The 15,594-nt window shown below is 60.5% G+C and overlaps 1 protein-coding gene across 1 annotated transcript; it reads left to right on the top strand.

Moving 5' to 3' along the window:
- The first annotated feature begins 6,375 nt into the window (after nt 1-6,375).
- PER1 (period circadian regulator 1) lies at nt 6,376-15,455 on the top strand. Its single transcript, XM_007457808.1, has 22 exons — nt 6,376-6,743; nt 6,860-6,958; nt 7,048-7,202; nt 7,299-7,420; nt 7,512-7,713; nt 7,867-7,918; nt 8,057-8,199; nt 8,582-8,660; nt 8,738-8,844; nt 9,171-9,324; nt 9,399-9,507; nt 9,596-9,727; nt 10,149-10,254; nt 10,354-10,525; nt 10,613-10,743; nt 10,944-11,123; nt 11,768-12,010; nt 12,857-13,422; nt 13,810-13,993; nt 14,113-14,302; nt 14,641-14,791; nt 15,186-15,455. The coding sequence occupies exons 1-22, from the start codon at nt 6,469-6,471 to the stop codon at nt 15,453-15,455; spliced, it is 3,822 nt and encodes a 1,273-aa protein (XP_007457870.1). The 5' UTR covers nt 6,376-6,468.
- The last annotated feature ends 139 nt before the right edge of the window (nt 15,456-15,594 follow it).

Raw genomic sequence — 15,594 nt, 5'->3', positions numbered from 1 at the left:
CCTTTTTGTGATTCATCTACTGAGTCCTTCACATGCTTAGGGTTCCCGCAGGCCTTAGGACCCACCTTTATCGTATCAGGGACCTGAGTTCAAATGTTGGCCCCACTAGAGACTAGCGTGTTAATCCGGTTACATTATGTAACCTCTCTGGATCTCAGTCTCATTTATGAGACAGTGGGAAGTAGATCAGCCCCCTCCTCCGGGTTTGTAAGAAGCGCATGGCCTGGCCCACAGAAAATATAATCTGGGAGGTGGCTATCATCTTCATCGTTACCACGCGGCACTGAGACCTGAAGATCGCTTCACCGTAATGCCAGCAGCTTCCAGCTTCAGGGAGCTTCAGGAACCCAGGTACACAGTCCCAGAGCGGGGGCGCTCTTGTCACGCGCCTAACGGTTCACAAAGCGCCCCCACCAAAGCCACCACTGCTCACATCTGCGCCTGCGCAGACTCGGCCGTCCTGGGTTAGCGTGTCGTCAAGGAAAATCCCCAGCTTCTAGGTAAACAAGTTGCCGCGTGAGATCGCCCGCACGTGTCCTCTACAGCTCCGGGACTTCTCAGCCTATGAGAAAATTTGGAGAACTGGACTGGCGTTCGCGTCACAGATCTAGGCAGGTCGGGGGACGCTGCCACAGCCAGTAAGAACTTGGGAGGTGGATGTGGGCGTGGCTTTCGGTCAGCTTCCAATCAACGTGCTAGGGTGGCCCCTCCCGCACGTGGATCTGTCACTGCTGGTTGGCAAACTGACCAATGAGAAGGTGAGGGAGGCGGGCGGCGCCAATGGTGGCAGTGCGGGGGCTGGGCGGCCGCACGCGGCGCGGGGCATGGCTCGGCGCCCTTCGGCCAATAAGCTTGAGGGGCGTGGCATCCTGGTAGGCGGGCGGGCTTGGAGAAGCGAATCCAAGTCTCCTTGATCCTAGTTAGGAAGAAATTGGACGGCGTGCTCGCTGAGCGGTAAGTGCTCAGGCGTGGGGGGTGAGGAGCGGCGATCGGTATGGGTTTTTCCACGGTGGTTCTGTAAGGAGGAGTGTTAATGCATTGCCGTGAGGGGGATCTTGCAAATGCGTCATCACCGCGGTGGGAGCTCTGATGGTTGCGGGGGAATAGGGGCTGCGAACTCAGCTCTAGAGAGAGGGGAGCGGGAATCCTTGACATCAAATCCCTCAACGCCCTAGGGTCCCTGTACCCCTGACTGCCGCGGAGAGGGGCTCAGAAGCTAGCGAACTGAGGGAGCTGAGAACCCTACTCCCAGGGAGGTACGGGACAGGACCCCTGAGAGCCGGTGGGAGACGTTCCAGTGCGGGACTGCTGTTTTGGTAGGTGCCTTAAGCACCTGAAATAAGCAGGGGTTCTGAGGCTGGAGAGAGGTCCTGGTAGGGCAGTTGAGAGGGTACCAAAGGGGATACGGTGATTTGAAAAAGGGTGGGGTGATGATTTGTGTGACCCTGAGCTAGTCACATCAGGGCTCTGGATGTCTTTCTCATGTGTAAAGGGGAGGGGTTGGGACTCGGAGCCATCTTTGGGAGTAAACGTGGGGTAGCAACTGTCGGATCCTGAGAGGGAGGATGGGCTTGTGCAGATTGGCTGTACACTTGTCTTCCTGAGCCCCTGGAGGTGAGGAGGCACCAACAGGGTGCTCTGGTATCTGTCTGTACAAGCAATCAGACCTGTGGTAAAGTGACCTGCGGTAAGGTGGAAGAGTGAGGAAGTGGGGTTCCTAGGAAATCACTGGGACTGGTGGCTGCTAGGGTGATCTCAAGGACTTTGTGAGCATGTGAAAACTGGGACTGTGATGATTTGAAGTGTGTGGAGAGTGCAAACTGAATGTCCCAGGGTAGAGGAGAGGTTGGATGGAGTCTGTGTTTTAGGCACCAAACTTAGAATTGGCTGAGTGTTTGAGAGGCCCAGGTTCCCAGAGCTGGTAACACCTCAAAGGTTCCTGAAGGGTAAGAAGTCAGAATGACAAGCCATTATCAGAGCTCAGATTTGAACCCTGGGTCCCATTTGTTAAGAGCCTGAGAACTGATTATGAGACATTTTAGGCAAGTTTGGTAACTTCTGAGCCTTAGTTGGTCCTTGTGGAATGGGGATGATGATACTCATCTCACAGGATTGTTCTGAAGATTAAATAAGATAATGTATGTAAAGTGCTCAGTGCAATGCCTGGGTCATGTTTTTTAATTTTTTTTTTAAGTAAAAAAAAATTGCTATAGGGTGACAAAAGAACAGTGACAGGGTGTAAGATTTATGTGAATGCTGTGGTTGGGAACTATTATCATATTCTTAAGTTTCTTTGTAAATTTTGGTGATCCCCGCCCCATTTCCCTCTTCCTGGTTCTTGTCTTGAGGCACCAGCCCCAAACCTTCATTCCTCCCTTTTATCCCTCTTCCAAGATCTAGGCCTCAGGCTGGGCCACTTGCTCTTTCCCAGTTCGAGTTCCTCATCCTAGACCCATTCTCCTCCCTATCCCTCCTCCCTGTCTCTGCTACCATAGTAACAAGAGATTCAGGCTCTGAAGGGGGCCTCAGGGAAGGAGCAAAGATCTCTTGCAGAACCTGGCCTCCAACTTCCCCGCCCTGGCTTTGGGATCGGGCCAGCAGATGTGTACAGTCTGGGAGAGGGGGAAAGCCAATGCCAGGAGCTGTAGGAGCAAGCCAAGGGGAGGGCGGATGCGAGTCTGGAGAAGAGAGCCAGGCGTGGGGGCGGGGGAGGGGGGGACCCCTTCCTCCTAATCCTCTCTCCAGGAATCCCTGGCTTTGGGACAGGAAGGCTGTCGTTGGGTTGGGGGGAGGCGCCCAGGCTGGGTGCATGTCCTGGGCTACCAGCCAAAAGAACATGATGTTCCCAAGTTCGCTGGCCGCCGCCCTCTCGGGCTGGCCGCCTCCCAAACCGCTGCCTCTCCAGCCTCCCTGCCCCACATTCCCCGGCTGCCTCGCCCCGCCCCCTTCCTCCGCTTGACGTCACCGCCGCCTCCCGCCCCCTCTCCCCCATTGACGGCAGCAGGGTCTGGTTACTGTGGGGACCGTGAGGCAGGATCCTGATTAGGGCCTTGAGAGCCGCTGGAGCGCTGGACCCTTTTGTCTACGCAAAAGGAAAATATGGAGGTGGAGGTGGAGGTGGAGAGCAAGGATCGCCTGTGCCGGGGGGGATCGCATCTAGAGCCCTAAGGAGTGCTGAGGGAGAAGAAAAAGGATGTTTCCAGAGAAGAGGTGTCTGAAAAGGAGACAAGGGACTGGGCCACAGTATATGAGTTGGGGGGACATTTTCAAGGAGAGAAGACTGAGAATCCAGGCTCCTCAATCCTTTATTTCCTGTGTTTTCTTGCTTTGGTTTTTCTGGGTTACTCTGTAAGCTTTTCCACAGAGCCCTGACCCTGCCCACCCTCCACTCCCCCATGGGGAACACAATTGTTAAGGAAAGCTTAGGCCACGTAACAGGCGTGTGCACCCACGCTGATTACCTCAGCATCAGCCTCTTCACTTGCCACCCACGTTTCCAGGGAGCCCTGAGAGGAACTACACATCAGTCTTGGATGGAGGGGGTCTGTGTAACTGCAGCTCTTCGCGGCCCAAGCTGGCACTTCATTCCCCCAAATTAGGACTCAGTGTTCTGCTTCTTGCCTCTTAAAAAAAATAATAATTTCCAGCTCCTTCTCTATTACTGAGGCCCCTCCCCCTCCCCTAGCTCTAGTTACAAAGTCACCATGTTTATGATCACCTACTGTGTGTCAGGTTCTCTCCTGGGGGCTGCGGAATACAGTTAAGGAGACAGATGATGAGGTCCTTGGCTTTCTCTTCTCCTTAAGGTGGGGACCTGAAGCCCTTGCCACCCCACCTTTCTCTGTCTAAGGTCTCTTCTCTCAGCCACCCCTTTGTTCCCCTGCAGCCCTGGCTGCCTGGCCCCTACTTTTGGTGCAGCCTTAACTGTGGGTGGCTGCATCCTCAGGAGAGAAGCACTAGTCACCACGTAGGTTGCCCGGTGACCTTTTCTCTGATTGGCCATGGAAACACCTGCCATTGTTTCCCTTCACAGCTCCTGTTGGCTCTGGCTGCCCCTTCTATTGTTTGCATCCTTCCCCCCACTCCACCCCCTCCTCAGATGTGGACCCTCGATTACCCTCCTCCTAGCTGTCCACAGGATTTGAAGTGTCAGAGGAAGGGATTGGGTAAAATGGCTCTATTGTGATGACAAGGCTGGGGAGGGGAACCTAGGAAAGGCCAAGCTGGGTTTTCTGTCCATCTCCTCCCAGGGACCAGCTGTCTCATCCAGCTTGGCCCACCTCCTAAGGTCTGCATTCTTTCTGCCCACCCCTGGCAAAGCCAGGGTGTCCCGTTGTGCAAGGCTGGTCAGTTCAGAAAGTAGAGTTATCTTAAATACCTACTGTGGCCCTGGTATTTTCGCTGAAGAGGGACAGCTTACCTCCCCTCCCTTCCCCTCCCCTCCCTTCCCCTCCCCTCCCTTCCATTATTTACTGTACAAGGCGTCCCGCGCCCATTGGCTGGGCTGTGGTGTCTGGGGCCCTTCAGCCCAGCGCCAGCACCCAGATCCACGTGCGCCCGTGTGTGTGACACAGCCCTGACCTCAGTGGGGGCCAGTAGCCAATCAGGCGCCGGGACGAGATCCCCAGCCAATTGGGGGCGGGGCCTGCGGCTCCGCCGGCAGGAGGCCAATGAGGGGCAGCGCCTGGCGTTATGCAACCCGCCTCCTGGCCCCGCGGAGCTTGCACTCGGCTGCGGGCTGCAACGGCGGCGGGCAGGCGACCGGAGGGCGCTCGCGCGGCCAGGTAAGCATCTCCGCGGCCACCCCAGGGGCCGGTCTTCGGCCCGGAGCCTGACTGCCGCCACTTCCAGCCTGATGGGCCGCTTTCGGCCCGGGCACTCAGACGCCACACCAATAATCCGCCTTCCTTGCCGTTGTCCACCCGCTCCCTGTCCCCGGGGACCTAGGTATTCCTCACAATCCTGCACTGGGCGTCCGCACTCCTGACTTGCCTACCTTACCTCCAGCTTTGCCCCCAGCTCCCAGCTGCCCCGGCCCCACACCTGACCCTCATCAGGCATGCCCCCTGCTGCCTTTGTCACTCGGGGGTCTTCGGTTTTGCCTCAGCACCAGGACCCCTTCGGGCTTTCCGCGCTTCCCGCGCTCCCTCCTCCAGTCCCTGGCCTCGCGCCGGCTGTGATGTCAGCCCGGTTCAAACTGGAACATCTCGTTCCCGGTGCTAGTTCCTGCTGTTGGCCACAGCCTTCCCTTTTCTCCTGAAGCTCAGAAAATGCTCTGAGGTTGGGGGTGTGGCTGGAGGGAGAGTAAGGGAACAGCCGTCTGCTGGCCTTTGTCCGTCCCTTGGTCAGAGCAGTGTGTGTCTGCTTCGGATGGGTGTGTGTGTGTCGGGGGGTGGCGGTGGTGGCGAGTGTATAGAAAAGTAGGGGACCGAAGAGAGAGGATTCCTGGGTTCCTGACAATGGCAGGCCTCGGTCCTGGGGGTCGGGAGAAGGTGCAGGGGCCAGAGGAGGAAAAGCTGTGTTGTCTTGACCAGAATGATTGGGATCCTGGAGAGCGCCAGTCTAGGGGCTTTTGCGCGGAGGGCGGTGGTGGTTGTGTTTTGCCCTGGGGAGCAAGGCCAGACTCTGAAACCCCGATGGCTGCCCCTCTTCCTACGGCCACTCGGCCCTCCGGGGACTGACGACCTATTAGAGGTGGGCGACCCCTGGTCGCGCTTGCGAGTGCGGGAGTGTGTCGTTGCCCCGTTTCCGCCGAGAAATGGGGGAGGGGTCGCCCCCTACCCCGCCCTCTTGCGGGCCCTCCAGCAACCGCTGAGCTCAGCCGCTGACGTCGGTTTCCCTGGCGACCGCAGTGGCGGCGGAAGCGCGTGGTGGAGCCGCGCAAGTCCGCGCGCATGTGCAGCGGAGGTGGCACCGCCCCCGGATAAAATTAGCCCGGAGGCCTAAATATAGAAGGCGGCAGGCTCGCACCCTGCTCCGAGGCCTTGGAGTTCCAGGCGGAGTGGGGGCCTGCTGGGAATTTGGGAATGGGAAGTATCCAGGCTGTGGCTCACAGCTGAAGTTCTTTCTAGTCGATCGCTTAGGTATTACCTCCTCAGGCCACGCTAGCAGGGGATGTGGGGGAAGGACCAAGAGAGGCCCCTTTCCACCTGCAGCCCCCCGACGCCCCCCGCCCCGTACGCGGACAGGAAACAGAAATTGCTTAGGCTCCATATTGGAAGCCTGGGTCTCAGGAGCTTGGGGGCCTGAAAGGGAGGGAGGCTGAATGAAATTGGCAGGTGTTGTGAATTTACAGCCCAGGGTTTTCTCCTTCTTGGTCTCTCTTTTCAGACGCTGGCTGTGATCAAACGTCTCAGCTGAGGCTTGAGTCTCCCACCTCACTCCCCTGGCCAGGCCTCCCGGCCCCCTCGTGCCTCTCTGGTGGCCTCTCCGCCTTCCCTGTTCTCCTGCGCTCCCCATGGCCCAGACATGAGCGGCCCCCTCGAAGGGGCTGATGGGGGAGGGGACCCCAGGCCGGGGGAATCCTTTTGTCCTGGAGGGGCTCCATCCCCTGGGTCGCCACAGCATCGACCTTGTCCTGGCCCCAGCCTGGCTGACGACACGGATGCCAACAGCAATGGCTCCAGCGGCAATGAGTCCAATGGACCAGAGTCCAGGGGTGCATCTCAGCGGAGCTCACATAGCTCCTCCTCCGGCAATGGCAAGGACTCGGCCCTGCTGGATACGACTGAAAGCAGCAAGAGGTGTGTTTGGATGGGTTGCAGGTGCTAGGAGTGGTCTTTTGAGCAGACTGAGCTCAAAGACAGGCCCGTGCTGCTGGCCACTTTCTCCTCATCTTGGGTCTGTGCTTCTCCCCTAGCACAAACTCTCAGAGCCCATCCCCACCCAGCAGTTCCATTGCCTACAGCCTCCTGAGTGCCAGCTCAGAGCAGGACAACCCGTCTACCAGTGGCTGCAGGTTCGTGGAGTGAGGGCTGGGGGGAGAGGGCTGGGGGCCATGCTCTGGGGCTAATGCCTATACCCGCTCCCTCCCTGTGGGCCCTGCAGCAGTGAACAGTCAGCTCGGGCAAGGACCCAGAAAGAACTCATGACGGCGCTGCGGGAGCTCAAGCTTCGGCTGCCACCAGAGCGCAGGGGCAAGGGCCGCTCTGGGACCCTGGCCACGCTGCAGTATGCACTGGCCTGTGTCAAGCAGGTGCAAGGTGAGTGGTGCTTCCTGGGAGGGCAGTGTTCAGGTGCTGGGCTACTACCATGGGGGCAGTCTCCTCACTAAGTGTGCCGCTGCCCGCACCCTGCAGCCAACCAGGAATACTACCAGCAGTGGAGCCTGGAGGAGGGCGAGCCTTGTGCCATGGACGTGTCCACCTACACTCTGGAGGAACTGGAGCACATCACATCTGAGTACACGCTTCGCAACCAGGTCAGCGCAGCCCAGCCTCTGTATCCCGATGCACCCCCAGCCCCACTCCCACAGTTCCTGAACCTGCTCTTGTCTTTGCTTTCTCGCCTAGGATACCTTCTCCGTGGCTGTCTCCTTCCTGACAGGCCGCATCGTCTACATTTCTGAGCAGGCAGGTATCCTGCTGCGCTGCAAGCAGGATGTGTTCTGTGGCGCCCGCTTCTCAGAGCTCCTGGCTCCCCAGGATGTGGGCGTCTTCTATGGTTCCACTGCCCCATCTCGCCTGCCCACCTGGGGCATGGGGACCTCGGCAGGTGAGGTCCCGAAGTGCTTGGGGGGAGGGATGAGCAGTTCCAGGAAACACCTGCCATGAGGGCCCAGGGGCCCCAGGCTTTTCCTTGCTGGGTTCTTCTCAGCCCAGGGAGGGGATGGGGAGCTGTGCTTACTGCCCTCCTGGTCTGTCTCAGGTTCAGGCCTCAAGGACTTCACCCAGGAGAAGTCTGTCTTCTGCCGTATCAGGTGGGCAGGGATGTGGGAACAGACCCCTTGCACCTCCCACACCCCCTGTCTTTCTTTGCTTTGTGGCCCATGACCTTGAGGTGGGGGTGGGTGGCTCTTCACTGACAGTCCCTAATGCCTCTTTCTCTTCCTTGCTAGAGGGGGTCCTGACCGAGATCCAGGGCCTCGGTACCAGCCATTCCGCCTAACCCCATATGTGACCAAGATCCGGGTCTCTGATGGGGCCCCTGCACAGCCGTGCTGCCTGCTGATCGCAGAGCGCATTCACTCTGGTTATGAAGGTGGGCGGGCCAGGCGCCTGGCCTGGTTGGGGTAGGAGGAAGGGGGCCTTCTCTAGGCTGGGGGTGATGCAGGACAGGAGTGTGGAAGACAGTTTGGGAACACAGAAGGTATTGTTAGAAGGAGGATTTGAACGCCCCTTTAGAGGTAGAGTTGGATGAGAGCCCTAAGTTAGGAGAAGGCAAAGGAGAGTACCTTGGTTTTCAGTTTCATTATTGACATGGGGCACAGAGATTGTCCAGACCATCTTTATAGGCTAGAGGGCCCAGGGCAGAGCTGTGGAGAGAACTGTCTGCCAGCCAGCCTGGGCCTGAGGCAGCATGGAGGGCTGAGGACCTGGACCATTCTGGAGGAAATCCAATGGCTACGCTTTCTGTGCCTCAGCTCCCCGGATTCCGCCCGACAAGAGGATCTTCACTACGAGGCACACGCCCAGCTGCCTCTTCCAGGATGTGGATGAAAGGTGAGGTCAGGACCTGGAGGAAAAGGAGGTGTCCAGGGCCGAGGCTTTGGCCATTCTGATGCCTCCTGTCATTTCAGGGCCGCCCCGTTGCTGGGCTACCTCCCCCAGGACCTCCTGGGGGCCCCAGTGCTCCTTTTCCTGCATCCCGAGGACCGACCCCTCATGTTGGCCATCCACAAGAAGAGTGAGTTCCTTTCATCCTGTGCTCCCTTCCGGCTGTCTCCAGGGCTTCCTAACAGCTGTCCTTGTGGTTGTGTCTTTCAGCGCCTTGGCCTCTTGGATTTCTCGGGACCGACCCCTCATGTTGGCCATCCACAAGAAGAGTGAGTTCCTTTCATCCTGTGCTCCCTTCCGGCTGTCTCCAGGGCTTCCTAACAGCTGTCCTTGTGGTTGTGTCTTTCAGCGTCTTGGCCTCTTGGATTTCCGGGGGGGGGGGGGTTCCAGGGGGCTCCACAACCTTACTTAGCTCTCCCTCCCACTGACCCGCACCTCATTTCCCACTCCCTTCAGTCCTGCAGCTGGCTGGCCAGCCCTTTGACCACTCCCCTATCCGCTTCTGCGCCCGGAATGGGGAGTACGTCACCATGGACACCAGCTGGGCTGGCTTCGTGCACCCCTGGAGCCGCAAGGTGGCCTTTGTGTTGGGCCGCCACAAAGTACGCACGTAAGTGGGTGGTGCCCTGGAGGGCGGGCCAGTGTGGAGGGGGCAGGGCTCAGCTCATCCTTCCCACCCCGCAGGGCGCCCCTGAATGAAGACGTGTTCACTCCCCCAGTCCCCAGTCCCGCTCTCTCCCTGGACCCTGATATCCAGGAGCTCTCTGAGCAGATCCACCGGCTGCTGTTACAGGTGAGAGTTGAGGGGACAGGGCTTGAGAATGAGAAAGGGGTGCGGAACAGGGCCGTGGACATCTGACCTGTCGCTCTTCCTGCCTCAGCCTGTGCACAGCCCCAGCCCTACCGGGTTCTGTGGAGTCAGCCAGGTGACTTCCCCAGGCCCTCTCCTCAGCCCTGGCTCCTCCAGTGCCAGCAACGGGGGTGACGCCGAGGGACCTGGGCCTCCTGCGCCGGTGAGTGCCTCTCTGCCACTTCACCCCTTTAGTCCCCTGTCCCCTTGTTTTCAGAGTCAGCACTGCCAAGCCCAGAGGAGCCTCATCCACCTCCTTTTCTTTCTCATCCTGCTCTCATAGTGATCTCTGCGCCTCCCTACTGGGGCCTTTTTCTTTTTTTTTTTTTTTTTTTTTGCGGTACACAGGCCTCTCACTGTTGTGGCCTCTCCGGATGCAGCGGCCATGGTTCACGGGCCCAGCCTGTCCGCGGCATGTGGGATCTTCCCGGACCGGGGCACGAACCCGTGTCCCCTGCGTCGGCAGGTGGACTCTCAACCACTGCGCCACCAGGGAAGCCCTGGGGCCTTTTTCTTGCGCTACACCCTGGGCTCCCCAGGCTGGCCACGCCCCCCCCAATGCTGCCCACTGCCTTGCCCCACAGGTTACCTTCCAGCAGATCTGTAAGGATGTGCACCTGGTGAAGCATCAGGGGCAGCAGCTTTTTATTGAGTCCCGGGCCCGGCCTCTGCCCCGGCCCCGTGTCCCTGGTGAGTTGGTGAGGGTGTGGGTGAGGAGTGAGGCCTGGGGCGGGGTGGGTCCCATGACCCTCAGCTCAACCCAGAGGAGCTTTTCTCTCCTCGGCCCAGCTACAGGCACATTCAAGGCCAAGACCCTTCCCTGCCAATCCGCAGACCCAGAGCTGGAGGTGGCACCTGCTCTGATCCAGGCCCCACTAGCCTTGGCTCCTGAGGAGGCTGAGCGGAAAGAAGCCTCCAGTTGCTCCTACCAGCAGATCAACTGCCTGGACAGCATCCTCAGGTAAGGCCATCCTGGCCCCTTCTACCCCTTGGGCCCCGGCCCCGCCTCACCCAGGCGCTGCTCTCATGTCTTCTGGTGCTTCCTCAGGTACCTGGAGAGCTGCAACCTCCCCAGCACGACCAAGCGCAAATGCACCTCCTCCTCGTCCTGCACCGCCTCTTCGGCCTCCGACGAGGACAGGCAGCGGACGGGCGTAGTCTCTGCGGGGGCCCAGAAAGGTGAAGAGCCGGGCCGTCCTGCCTCCACCACCCTGTCCTCTGTTCCTGCGTCTGCATTTCTGTCTTTGGGGCCCCACCTCACTCTGTCCCGTCCCTGCCCAGCCCCCAGATCTCCATGCTCCTCTCTCTCCCCACCCTCACTGGGGTTTCCTCTCCCAGCCTCCCAGTGGGGCAGTAACTGGCACCATCTCTCCGTACAGATCCATCGGCAGTGCTGTCTGGGGAGGGGGCCGCCCCTCTGAAGGAGCCGGTGGTGGGAGGAGGCGCCCTGAGCCCGCTCGCCCTGGCCAATAAGGCGGAGAGCGTGGTGTCCGTCACCAGTCAGTGTAGCTTCAGCTCCACCATCGTCCATGTGGGAGACAAGAAGCCCCCAGAATCGGGTACGGGCGTGGCTGAGGGGGGCGGTGCCCGGGCTCCATCTGCTCCCCCAGCCAGCGTCCCCCCTCTTGCCGGCTGCCTTCTCCCGCCCTCTGGTTCCTGATGGAGAGAAGGAGGCCCCCCCGCCCCCGTCTTAGTTCAGGGCTGCCGCTTCTTGCTCTCCACCCGCCCGCCAGCCTCTGCCGCCTTGTCTGTCCCTCATCCTGCTTCCTGTGTTCTCACCATCAGTTCACACACAAAGTCTGGGGTGTAGTTCAGCCTGAGGTGCTGCCCACAGAGAGTCTGAGGCAGGGACTGTTGAAAAGCCCTGAAGGGTCTTCGGGCATTGACCTGGAAAATGAGTGAGGGAAGTGCGAGGTGTGGGCTTCCCTTCCACGGAAAGTCACGGGGGGGTCATCCTAGGGTAGTGCCCCTGGCGGGCACTGAGTATCCTTTCTTACCCTGGGACGGCTTTACACGGGGAAGAAGGCCCAGAGTCAGTTCTCGGTGGGGAGGCAGCCAAGAGATGCAGGGGAGGCCCAGGCTCAGCCGCAGGGCAGAGGCCAGGGCCTTGGCTAAGCTGCTGGACACGGAGGGTGCCGTGTGGTGTGGGTGTGTGCTAACACGTAAGGTGATTCTGACCTTTCCCCTGTCTCACCTTCCTCAGACATCATCATGATGGAGGACCTGCCTGGCCTGCTTCCCGGCCCAGCTCCCAGCCCAGCCCCCAGCCCCACGGTGGCCCCTGACCCAGCCGCAGGTGCCTACCGGCCGGTGGGCCTCACCAAGGCTGTGCTGTCCCTGCACACCCAGAAGGAGGAGCAGGCCTTCCTCAGCCGTTTCCGCGAACTCGGCAGGCTGCGTGGACTTGACGGCTCCTCCACGGCCCCCTCGGGCCCCGGTGAGTTGGGTAGCCACCTGCCTGCAGCCCTGTCTGGGACCTGTCGGGGACCTGTCGGGGGGAGGGGTTCTTGAGGGAGGTCCTTGTGCTCCAGGGACCCAGGCTATTGCCACCTCCACCACCAGGGCCCTGCCTAGGGATGGCCCCTCGCTAGCTCCTCCCCAGTGGGCGGGGGTCCAGGCTGCCGCCAGAGGGGGGCAGCACTGAGACAGGCAGGCAGGGGCGCTCTGCTCCAGGTAAGCCACTCCAGGCCCAGTCTGGGGGCCGGGGCAGGAAGCGAGCCCACTCAGGACTCAGTTGCCGCTGACTGGGAGATCTGTGTAGACCAGCAGGGAGGACTGGGACGACTTCGGGTGGGGGCAGAGCTTCAAGGGCAGATGGCAGCCCTCCAGGTGCCTGAAGGAGGCCCCCTGCAGGCGGGCACAGGGCTCAGGACTGGGCTTTCCCGCCCACCTTGGCTCCATCATGAGCCACGTGGAGCACGGCCCCACTGGCAGGAGGGTTGCCCAGGCTGGCAGTTGCCTGCTGGAGTTTGGTGGCTGGACTGGAGCCACCTGCCCACTCGTCCACGACCTCACCTGCCTGCTGTCCGCCAGCAGGCCTCGGTCTTCTGCACACCCGCAGCACCCCGCCTCGTGTAACCTCTCCTTCCCCGGCCGCTTTGTCAGTGAATCCTGCGTTTTCCCTGAAGGTCCCCCCACCTCCCCAGAGTCCCCTCTGTTATGTGTGGGCCAGGGAGGCAGACTCTCTGGGGCCTATCCTCTGCCTGGTCCGAGCGTCAGGGCAGCCGGCCGGGGTGGTGGGGGTGCTAACCCCCAGGTCAAGGGCCTTGCTTACCCTAGTCTCTCCCCTCAGGCTGCCGCCACGGCCCCGCAGCCCCCGGCCGCCGTCACCACTGCCGATCCAAAGCCAAGCGCTCCCGCCAGCACCCGACCCCTCAGGCTGAAGCCCCCTGCCACGTCTCCCACCCGTCACCTGTGCCATCCTCTGCCCCCTGGCCCCCACCACCAGCCACGCCGCCCTTCCCGGCTGTGGTCCAGCCCTGCCCCCTCCCCACGTTCTCCCCCAGAGGAGGCCCCCAGCCTCTCCCTCCTGCACCCACATCTGTGTCTCCTGCAGCTTTCCCTGCCCCGCTGGTGACCCCAGTGGTGGCCTTGGTGCTCCCTAACTATCTCTTCCCTGCCCCACCCACCTACCCCTGTGGGGCACCCCAGACCCCCGCCTCCCACTCCCCTTCTCCGTCCCTGCCCCTGCCGCCCCCCAGCCCTCCCCGCTGCCCCAACTCTCTGCTCTTCAACTCGAGATGCAGCTCCCCGCTCCAGCTAAATCTGCTGCAGCTTGAGGAGCCCCCCCGTGTGGAGGGGAGTAGTGCTGGCCGCCCCCCTCCCAGTGAGGAGCCTGCCGACCCAGCGGCCAGACCGGTGAGCACCGAGGCCTGCCCCCATCCTCTTAGGGCCCCCACGCGGCCCTCTCCCCCGCTCCTCCCGTCGCGCTTCCTCCTGCCCCCTGCCCACCTGGCGTCCCCAGAGGGTGGTGTGGTGGGGTGGGAGGCCCCAGCTATCAGCTGCCTCATCTGTGAAGTGGGGACAGGCGGCGAGGACATCCCAATCACCTCTGAGAGTGCCTCTGCCACTTGGAAAGGGCCTGGCGTCACGGTGCTGCCCTTCACCAGCTCTCGTCACTCAGCCTGGGCCCACTGTCACGGAGTGGGAAGAGGCCGCCTGGGTTGGGTGCGCTCCCAGCCGGAGGCAGCAGTTGAAGGGAAGCCTAGGTGCTGATCCGTTAATCCTTCCCCTCCCCTCCCCCAGGTGGAGATAACTGAGTCCTCCAACCAGGACACGCTCTCGGGCTCCAGCGACCTGCTGGAGTTGCTGCTGCAGGACTCGCGCTCTGGCACGGGCTCTGCTGCCTCGGGCTCCTTGGGCTCTGGCTTGGGCTCTGGGTCTGGCTCAGGCTCCCATGAGGGGAGCAGCACCTCAGCCAGCATCACGCGTGAGTGCCCCGCCTCCCACAACACCTCCCGGGGTAGGACAGCGTCTGGGGGGTTGGGAGGCCAGGCCCCACTTTGGCCGGGCAGCCTGACTGTTGGTTGCCCGCCCCTCACTCTACAGGCAGCAGTCAGAGCAGCCACACCAGCAAGTACTTCGGCAGCGTCGATTCTTCCGAGGCTGAGGCTGGGGCTGCCCACGCCAGGGCTGAGCCCGGGGACCAGGTCATTAAGTACGTGCTCCAGGATCCCATCTGGCTGCTCATGGCCAATGCTGACCAGCGTGTCATGATGACCTATCAGGTGCCCTCCAGGTGAGGACTTTCAGGGACCTCCTCTGCCTCTTTTTCAGAGGAGTGGGGAGGCTGGCGGCCCACCCTCACTCTGCAGCTAACTTGGGGTTTTCTTTCCGGGCCCGGCTCTGCTCTGGGGCTTTCCTGTTCTGCCCTCCGCCCCTTGGAGCCCCATCATTATTCAGGCTGAGGGCAGCTTTCCTGGTCTTGGAAGGCCTGAATTCCCAGAGCACCAGTTCAGGGGAGGAGCGTGAGGCAGTGAGTGGGGAACTGGGGAGTGAGGTAAAGGAAAAATGCCAGCCTCGTGGGCCCTGGCCCCAGCTCCCATTCTCTGCCTCCTGAACCCCTTCCCGGAGCAGGGACATGGCCTCTGTGCTGAAGCAGGACCGGGAGCGGCTCCGGGCTATGCAGAAGCAGCAGCCTCGGTTCTCAGAGGACCAGCGGAGGGAACTGGGTGCTGTGCACTCCTGGGTCCGGAAGGGTCAACTGCCTCGGGCCCTTGATGTGATGGTGAGAAGTCAAGTCTGGGCCAGGAGGGAGAAGAAATAATTGAGCTCAAGTTGAAAGGGTAGAGGCTAAGGGCTGATCCCCTCATTGTTCCTTGGATCATTAATTCTGAAGGATGTTAATTCCACTAAGTTTGCTGCTGGGTTATTTAGTATTAAACCACGTGTGTTTTTGTAGACCTTTTCTCTGCCAATCTTATGCTAATGTGTAGTGTGGTCTGGATACAGGGTACAATGCATTTTCCAATCTTGCTGACCCCAGGCGCATCCGTATGGATTAATGTTTCTTGGGCATACATTTTGGGAAGTACTCTCGAGTTGGGGAACAAGGGGACCTGGGGTGGCAGGTCAGCAGTGAGAATTCTGCCTGACTCGCTCATATCCTTTCTTTCTCCAAGGCCTGTGTGGATTGCGGTAGCAGCACCCAAGACCCTGGCCGCCCTGATGACCCACTCTTCTCGGAAATGGATGGACTGGGGCTGGAGCCCATGGAGGAGGGTGGAGGCGAGGCGGGTGGCGGTGGTGGTGAGGGTGAGGGCGGTGATGAGACCCAGGCCCAAGCTGGGGTCACGGTCTCAAGCTCTCAGGACCTGGCCATGGAGGAGGAGGAACAAGGTGGGAGCTCATCCAGTCCAGCCTTACCTGCCGCAGAAAATGGCACCAGCTAGACTACATTTGGGGCCACCTCTGGGAATGCATGAGAAGCTTCCTTCTCCCATGTCCCAACTCGCAGAACTCAGATGTGGCTGGACCAACCAATAGAAAACTGTCCCGGCTTCTCCCGCTGTAGGGGGTGTGGGACCTCCC

This window comes from Lipotes vexillifer, unplaced genomic scaffold, assembly GCF_000442215.2.
Source record: "Lipotes vexillifer unplaced genomic scaffold, Lipotes_vexillifer_v1.1 scaffold611, whole genome shotgun sequence".
NCBI classification, from domain to species: Eukaryota; Metazoa; Chordata; class Mammalia; order Artiodactyla; family Lipotidae; genus Lipotes; species Lipotes vexillifer.
The sequence above is the reverse complement of the archived record's forward strand: the minus strand, read 5'-3'. Positions and strand labels throughout refer to the sequence as shown.